The sequence below is a fragment of the Trachymyrmex cornetzi genome, unplaced genomic scaffold (genome assembly GCF_001594075.2).
Source record: "Trachymyrmex cornetzi isolate Tcor2-1 unplaced genomic scaffold, Tcor1.1 scaffold129, whole genome shotgun sequence".
Classification (NCBI taxonomy): domain Eukaryota; kingdom Metazoa; phylum Arthropoda; class Insecta; order Hymenoptera; family Formicidae; genus Trachymyrmex; species Trachymyrmex cornetzi.
Genome location: NW_017295861.1, coordinates 2,485,689 through 2,495,184, shown reverse-complemented (window position 1 = coordinate 2,495,184; position 9,496 = coordinate 2,485,689). Strand labels below are relative to the sequence as shown.

General features: G+C 32.7%; 1 protein-coding gene across 3 annotated transcripts in view; it reads right to left on the bottom strand.

Moving 5' to 3' along the window:
• The window catches only part of Zip48C (Zinc/iron regulated transporter-related protein 48C), a 49,974-nt gene that overhangs the window by 29,986 nt on the left and 10,492 nt on the right, over positions 1 to 9,496 (bottom strand). For 2 of the 3 annotated variants that reach the window (XM_018522299.1, XM_018522301.1), the window contains exons 2-4: positions 8,735 to 9,122; positions 3,793 to 3,944; positions 3,590 to 3,675 (exon numbers count right to left, since the gene is read on the bottom strand). In XM_018522299.1, the coding sequence (XP_018377801.1) occupies positions 3,590 to 3,675; positions 3,793 to 3,944; positions 8,735 to 9,122 (626 nt within the window). The remainder of the gene's footprint in view (positions 1 to 3,589; positions 3,676 to 3,792; positions 3,945 to 8,734; positions 9,123 to 9,496) is intronic. The other variant, XM_018522300.1, reaches the window with a different exon arrangement.

Here is a 9,496-nt window from a genome sequence, read left to right as displayed (position 1 = left end):
AGAGCGAGCGCTCGAGCGAAGGTAACCGAGGGAATCAGATAATACGAAGTCAGTTATTCTGGGTTCCACTGTAATTACCAAAAGAGATCTCCGTAAATCTCTAGAAATTTTCCCTTGGGAAGATTCCGTAAAGTCGCACGCGACGTGAGTCGTCGCGACGTACGCGATGAAATTCTCGAAAAGTAACCGCGACTCGAGGGAAGAAAGCGAGTTCGAAGACACCGGCCGGAGGACGGAGAGTCGGAGCGAGCTGGCGCGGGGCGAGGAGGGAGAACAGCAGCGCGAAAGAAGAAGCGGAACACGTAGGCGCGAGGTAGGTAGGTAAGCGGAGCGATAGAGAGAGAGAGAGGAGGGGGGGGGGAGGGGGGAACGTTGGAATGGAATGCGCGGCGCCTAGGGCTCGTCGGATTCCAGGGCCACACGTGCCCTTCACTCCCTGCGCGCCCGCGCGCCACAGGCAAGCACCGACCGGAGCCAATAAACTTCGCCTCCAACTGGCAGCCGCGGTCGACCACCATAGAGCTCATTCATGGGGACCTCCTACCACGCCGCGCCGCGCGGCCAAGCCGGCTTTCGTCAATCGCTCCTCACGGCATATAGCATCGACATAATGCGTAAACGCGAATGGTACCGTGGATCATACGTCGCCGTATCGGAGTGTCGTTGAGGATTGTCGAAATCAAACGCGAAATTTGCACTTACTTGCTCTGTCCTGCTTATTGACGCTAATAGAGTTGGAAACGAGGAGCGGCGGGACGGGGAAAGATGGCGACGGAAATCGTGGAAATCATGCGGAAACTCCTCGAATCTCTTTCCTTTTTCTCTTCTTTATATGGCTCGCTAATAGAGATTTTGATCGATCGAGCATTTTGGGACGCAGACCGAACGATAGCGACTTGAAACGAGACAGGTTAAGAAAGTTTACGATTCGTATCGCTAATTTCAGCTTCCTTTCGTAAAGAGTTACGTCTAAATTTTTTCGCGCGTTGGGCAACTTTTATCATGCTGCCATCTGGTGCGAAATTCCAGACTTACGCTCGAGATTCTAAAAAGTATACTTGCAGCCGGTATATTCGCGATCGATAACAGCGATTTTACGACACTCGAAAGATATCTCCTATATTCTATAAGATAATAAAAAAAGATTTGATTCATCGATTCAAACGACATTCCATAGATATCGGATATCTTGTTTAGTACGACAGGTAATTAGATAATTTTATTGATTTTGGTAGATACAAGTTTTGTCCTCTTTCTTATTAACGCGCATACTGGTTAGATTAGCTTGGATTATTCACCAATTCACAAACCTGTTGCTTATCTCTTACAAGAAAAAAAAACCAAGACCAACTCTTATTACGGCATAAAACTACTTTTATTGGTGCCATTTAGATTCGTCCGATAATCCTCTAATAACGTCCGTACTTTATTATACAAAACTGGTCACTGATTAAAATAAATTCTATTTATATAAATACTACGACTTTGTAATCGAAATGCAAGGCAAAATGCGATCATTTTGCTTTTTAAATTCTGAACTTGGTAACCAAAGCAGTACGGTAACTAAAGCTGTTAATTCACCGAAACATTTACTTCGTAAAAAGATATGCAATATATCATATACGTAAAGTAAAAACAATACCAGATGTTAAATAAATAAATGAGTAACGGAAAATCCCCGAGTCGAAATTTTAGTCCTACTTTGAATCTCTTTCAACCTCAATTAAATAACCTTATAAACCTATTTTGATATTTAAACAATCAAATAGGACTTCTTTTAATGTTACTTAATCTACAACTTCTATTTAGAAAACTTCTTTTGAACCTAAAAATTGGAAATTTTTGCAATAACTGTCATTTACAGGCTCAACGTAAAAGTTTAATTCATTAGATTAGAACATATTATAAATCTCTAGAGTCTACATATGTCATAATTATAAATCTTTAGAGTCGATCTACATACGAGGTTTGTTCAAAATGTTTGTGAACTTTATTTTAAAAAAATTGCAGGCTTTACTTACAAGCTACTGGTGTTTATCCCCTTCAAAGTAGTCTCCATCCCAACGAATACACCCCAACGAATACACCTGTCCCAATGATGTTTCCATTGCTGGAAGCAGTTCTGGAAAGACTTTTTTGGAATTGCTTTCAGTTCCCTCAGCGAATTTTCTTTTATGGCTTCGATTACAAATCGTTTTTCATTCATGGGTGTTTTCAGTTTTGGGAAAAGGAAAAAGTTAGAAGGGGCCAAATTTAGTGAGTAGAGTGGGTGGACACAACTGTACTCAACCACTCTACTCACCAGATTTGGCCCCTTCTGACTTTTTCCTTTTCCCAAAACTCAAAACACCCATGAAAGAAAAACGATTTGGAACAATTGAAGCCATAAAAGAAAATTCGCTAAGGGGACTGAAAGCAATTCCAGAAAAGTATTTTCAGAACTGCTTCCAGCAATGGAAATATCGTTGGGACAAGTGTATTCGTTGGGGTAGAGACTACTTTGAAGGGAGTAAAGACCAGTAGCTTGTAAGTAAAGCCTGCAATTTTTTAAAAATAAAGTTCACGAACATTTTGAACAGACTTCGTACGTCCTAAAATTAAGGTCCAAAGTAAGAGCAAAATTTCAATTCGGGTCGTTATATATATATAATTAAGTTTAGAAACCTAGTGTAGAAGATTACTTCTTTCGACAAATTGTATATGTGTGCGTGCAATATTAATGTAGTAATATGTAGCAATGTGTCGATGTTTTATAAATCATAAGTTTGTATTGTAAATTGTACGTAAGCCGTACTTAATCGGTAAAACAGCGATTCCGGAGTGTGTCACGTTAGCATCCCCTTAACCCTCTTGACTCGCTTAATAAATTAAATAGGAGATTGATCGAAACTAGTATGTAATACTAGTACAGTCTTTATTAAACATTGTTAATAGATCGCGTCATCGCGTAAACGAGGAGCACATTACTTTCTTTTTGAAACCTGTTTTTTTGAATTAACATATACTTTTTAATTGATAATTAAATTTAATCAATATGAAATCATCTGAGGCAATATAATATTTTTATCGGCAATAAAATATTTTTGTGGTTTTATATTGTATCAATAATTAATCTTTAATAAGAATATATTAAAATCAATACTACACTGAAAAAAAATATAGTTAATTTTAATAAATATTTAGTTGAATACATGCCAACTAAATATTTATTAAATATAAAGATATATTTATTTGATACAAGAAATGTTAATTTGATTTAACAATCATTTTTTTTTACTAAACAATAAACTGTAAATAAATATTTAGTTGGCAATATTGAACTAAATATTTATTAAAATTGTTATATTTTTTTCTCAATGTAGGATAAAAAAACCAATATCTGTCAAACGTGTATTTTATCAGAGATTTGCACTTAATTTTTAAGGACATTATTCAGACTTTCTATAAATATATAGATACCTTGCGTATTTTTACAATATAATCCAATATTTTGTTTGCTGTAAGCTGTAATTACGCATGGTATTCAGTATAAGTTTTCGTTGTCTTCGTGAACTTTATTTTTAAAAAATTGCAGGCATTTTCAACTTACCTTGCATTTTCAAAAGTAGCTGATGCACTACTACCTATTGCTCCGAATCCTACACCAACCGCAAGACCCTCAGGAATATTGTGGACCTATTTGTAACAATCGAAATGTTACAAATATATTATTATTTATTTTATAGTTATCGTGTAAGATAAATCTAAACAAGCGTGCTTTGCATGATTATTTATTATCTTGTAGAAATATACCGTAATTGCAACAATTAGCAGTAATATCCTCCGCCATTGGTTATTCTTCGCTTCGTTATTGGGGTCTTCGTAAACGGTTCCAATCTCTGCTGATTCTGATGAGCGGTTTATATTGGGAATTTGTCGACGTCTACTATTCTGTTCGTAGAAGCCTGAAAAATTAAATATTCACAACAACATTTACCACATCCAGTCAGCGCAAATTTTCGAAAACTGAGCCACGAGCACAGGACCACTTCATGCAAATGCAATTTGTGTAAGGTTTAAGAAAAGGAATTCTTCACGCACATAATACTTTCGATTAAATTTATTGCAATTGGATCCGTTTAGGCAGGGTTAATAAGATCAGTTAATTTTTTTTAAACTCCGTAAAACTGTTCACACAGATCCAAAATGTTTATATTTTATTTTTTTTATTTAAATGTGTATAATATTAGATAATGTTTTACGCGGACGTGCACTTTGTATTAATGAGGAATTTAAACTATATTTTTAGTTTCGTTTTCGTTGTTTCACATTTTTTAATCACATCACTCTCTGTAGGGTTTATAGTTTCAGTTTAGCTGTTTTTAATTGAATTAGGTCGGATATATAATTAGATTGTTTTTATTTATAATATTTATATTGGACCTGTGTGTAAGTCCCACGTATTTCGAATATTATATGCTAATACAATGCTTGGGGTATTTTTAGAATAAGTACAAATCAACTATTCTAATTTCCATTGAATATCATCATTTCTTATAAGGAAAATATACTATATTAATTTAATAACATATTTAATTGGAATAAGCAATAATATCTACATAAATTTATTATATATAATATTTAGATATTAGAATTTTAAATCAGTATTTTATATATCTCAATTTAATCAATAACTTAATAAGAATTTTTATCTTAAAAGGAAACGATACAATAACTTTTTTTTCGTATTAATGTGCATGTAAGGTATTATACAGAGACTATCCCAAAATTTGCGAATTAAAATATCCTAGCAAGATTTTTAAAAAATCAAGTAAAAAAATTATATGTACATTTTTATTTCAAGCAGTAGTTTCTGAGATATAAGAATTTAAATATAGCAAATTACAGATTTTGTCTGGACAGTTACGTGTCACGTGAATCGCACGGTAATATTAAGTAAACGTGCATTTTAACGTTAAAAGTCTGTCAAAATATAGCCTGCAGTAATTGGCCATATTTTAACTCTTATTATTTCACAAACTATTGCTGAAAATAAAAATTTACTTTTTTATTTAATTTTCTAAAAACTTTCTTATTGTAGTATTTTAATTCACGAATTTCGGGACATCATGTATATTTTCATCCTTGAATTTATTAAAGACTGGAAGAAAATATATCAGATTAAAATTGTAAATTTAATCTATCTACATGATCTTTATCAAGCAACTTTATCAATTTTATCATACTACTATTTTTGTATAAGTACTTTTGATCATGCTACATGCAAAAATTATAACTTATATTGATTGTATAAAACAGATCGATCTAATAATAATTTTCATGAAAATAATAATTTGAGAGAATGCTTATTCCCGAATAAGAACCGAATACATCTGCGATAAAGCAAAGAGGGGCGAGTGTACATGGACGTTCATATACATAAACCCTTATAAAAATTTTTTACCGTTTTTAGCCCGTTTTTAGTCTGCAAAAACGGTTAATTTGAATGATGAAAACGTGCATTCCACTAAACAAGTATGGCTGCGTTTTTAGATAGCAGGAACTTAAAACCGAGTGATTAAAACAGAGTGCTATATCTGAGTCGTAGTAATGTATGGTCAGCATTTTTGAATGGTAAAAATGTACTGACGTGTAAATTTGAGGTGTAATTTGAAATGCAAAAACGTATATACGAATATAAAATACTCGTTCAGCACTCATAACAACCACTTACATGGTATATTTTAAAATAATGAGTTTTGAATAAAGCATAACCGATAGCATGAGGAAAAAAAAATCAGCTCGCTCCGCCGGGATTCGAATCGAGGCCTACAGATCTCCGAGTCTTTGCTACGAGGCTGTCATCCTACCACTGACCCACATAACTTCTACGTTGATATTAGCTTTTGTGCTTATTTACATGTACCTTACAAAAGATTTTAATTTATTATATACAATAGTAATTATATTTAATATATGAATTCTCTGTACACATATGTATATAACTATTATATACATATATACACACACATATATAAAATATGGTATATGTATATTATATAAATATTTGGTTAATACATTATTAAATTCATGATTTTTTATTACATAAATGCTCCATAAATAAATATGCATACTTGTAAAGCTATAATATCCTATATATTGCCGAAAAATTACAATTTTTTCTCTGCAGTTATCATCTTTGTTGATAATTAAACATTGACGATAACACTCAAATCACAATTTTAAAGAAAAATCGAATATTATTGAGTTTTAAATGCGTGTATACCGATAAGCACGTCTACAAAACTAATAAATCATAAAATTAGTACAATATTACTCGGTAAAAAATTTTTTATGAATATGTATAAATATGTATAAACATACATAAATATTCATAAACATACATAATTTTATGAAATATGTCCGTACATGTTCATACATATTCCTTCTTTCTTTTGTACAATTACTTTTTAGTGTAATAGAGATAACAATAGTAATGTGAACACATTAAAAATAATTAAAAGGATAGAGGAAAGCCCCCTATTATGAGATAGGCGCCTAATATGAGATAGCGGCGTTTCTGCTAAACTAATAAACGTTATCTATTGATTCCACCATAAATTTATTGCTCTTGGATTGAAAACTTTTTAGTAGAAAATTCATTATTAGATCATGCCTATAGTTATTGTAAAACAAGATTTTAGAATTTGGATTGGTACTCTTCATCAAGTTTCATTGAGATGAGCATTTAAACTTTGTTTATTACTTAATAAATAAATATTTGGCAATAAATTCTTCATGTAGTGATAGAGTAAGGTCGTACTAATAGAAAAATATGGAATATGTTGAATTGTTTAATTACAGAAGTTAGATTTGATGATCGTAAAATTATCAGGTGTGGAAATCGTAATATGAGATACCCAGGGTATTCCTAATATGAAATAACACATGCTCCTATGTTATAGTGAAAATCGTTGCTAAAGTATAAATGTTATTGTACAATAATAAACGAGACAACCGGAATGAACGTCGAGTGCCTATATATCCAACTACCTGAAAACGAGTTCTGCATATAATCTATTGCATGCTCATTTTTCGCGCACGCTGGTTGTGTTTGTTTGTATTTTAGAAACACACACACACATTAAATAAAGTTTTTTAATTACAATACTGATACTTTGCGTTTTACTATCGATTTCTCAGGGCATCTCATATTAGGAGTACAATTTTTTGACTTTGCGATTTGCTCACTTTTTACATTTCTTTAATTAAAAAAAAAATGGAATTTGAATTAAATTTTATGTAATGTTATCTTAAAGCTTATTAAATTCCCTTCAAAATGACATATTATTATTTTAAATTCTGCTTAATAGACTTCTAGCATTTACCCAAAATGAACTTGGTATCTCATAATAGGGACCTTTCCTCTAATTTTTATACTATTTATTTTAGAAAAAAATTACTTATGTGTATAAATTATATATAAAATTATGCACAATTGTGTACGAGCAATTTTTTTAACATTTCTCCAAACTTGTTTTTTTCTAAAACGAACAATACAAAAATTATCCCTTTAATTACTTTTTATTTTCACCTTACTATTGTTATTTCTATTACACTAAAAAGTAATTTTACAAAAGAAAGAAAGATTTATGAATATGTATGGACATATTTTTCATATATGATTATACGTATTTATGAATATTTATGTATGTTTATACACATTTATACATATTAATGTACAAACATTTTTTTACCGAGATATCAGTTTTTTGCTCTTAATCACTTCAATATTAACAAGGACACGAACTCCCGTAAGGATGTCGATCTTTAATAGTATTTCGTCAGTGACAATGTTGACATTAGGTCTGTTCTTTTTCCACCTCAAGTTCTGAACTGGTGTACACTAATGTATAAGTTAGAGTGAGACAGGTATAATTTGTTTCACTCTAACTTATTGCACTAATTCAGAATTAATCCAGAATTCTTCGAAAAAGAACAGACCTATTATATAGTAGACAACTCAAGCAATGTCAACACTGCCGACTATGCGAACTTTGCCCGTAACATACAATAATAAGTGATCATTAGCGTAATGTATGCCGCACTTATCGAAAATTTAATTTATCAAGTACCGTATATTAGGTTTAAGATAAATAAATTATACTAATAAAAACGTTACACTATCTACTATTTTATAAAAAGACTTAAAAATACGAAATATTTAATTTTTATACTTAAAAGTGTTTTATGTACACAAGACTTGTTTAATACATATAGTTATACGTACATCCTGCGAATTGGCTTTTATGCTCCTGTATTATTTTTTATGATAAGTAAATGCATGTGTTTTTAACTATGTTTCGTATTGAACGAAGCTGACTGTTCTCAAAAATACTCATCGGCTAAAAAACAAGTATTAAAAATGGGAAATATACTAAAAAATATTTATATGCATACTCGCATATACGTTCACTAGAAAACGGACAATCTCCTCAAAATATTCCCGCGTATATTCGTCATCGTTCCTTCGCCATACACTGCAAGTGCTCGAGAGTAGTGCGAGAAACGGTTAAAAACGGTCCATATGAAATGTAAAAACGGTGAAAAATTTTTATAAGGGTATGCAAAAAGATATAGGCATATATGTACAGTATATACGTGTCATCTCACGAACTGATCCCATTTTCCAAGCCTATAAAAAGAGAGAGACATAAAAAAAAAACTGCGATTTTACGAGAAGAAAATGAGATACCATCGATAGCGGTCGATTCGACACGAGCGTACATTTTTCCGCCGGGTATTTGTACGTCGTTAAGTAATGGATCATAATCATCGTCTAAATCCTCGTCACTCTTTAGTTTCGCAATGATCTTGCGTCTTTGTTTCGTACCGACTGATTGCATAGCTAAAAGCACATTGGGGGACTGAATGCCGAGGGTGGATATCAACACGTCCGTCCCGTACACGAACGCCGCGCCGACGAGAAACCCAACTGCGACCGGCACGAACGCGTACTCGCCCTCCGCTCCGTACATCTTGCTCTCGGCTGCCATTTCGATCGCCGGTGCCAGCAATGACCAGTAACTCGCGGCCGTCATCACGCCAGCGGCGAACCCCAGGCTGACATCGAGGAGCTTGCGCTGAAACGGAAACGAATCATTATAGACATATAAGCAGCTCTGTTACTCGAAAATTTGGCTGAAGGGATTGAGAAAAGGAGACAAATCTTAGCATTTGCTTTTTTTCGTTTTTTTTTTAATCTGTGCGATCCTTCCGAGCTATCAAGTTCAAATTTGGGATGGAACATTCGACATTTTTTCTTTTGCAGTTATTATATTTTTTAAATAGTTTTTAGTATACGTGTATATATATACTCTTTGAAATCTTTAAAAAGGAATATAATTTTAAAGAGTGACAATTGAGCCATTGTTGAAAAAAAGTAGGCTTAATTGTCAATTTTTAAGAGCGAGATTTTACTCTTTACACGGAGAGAATTTTCTTTTAAAATTTACCC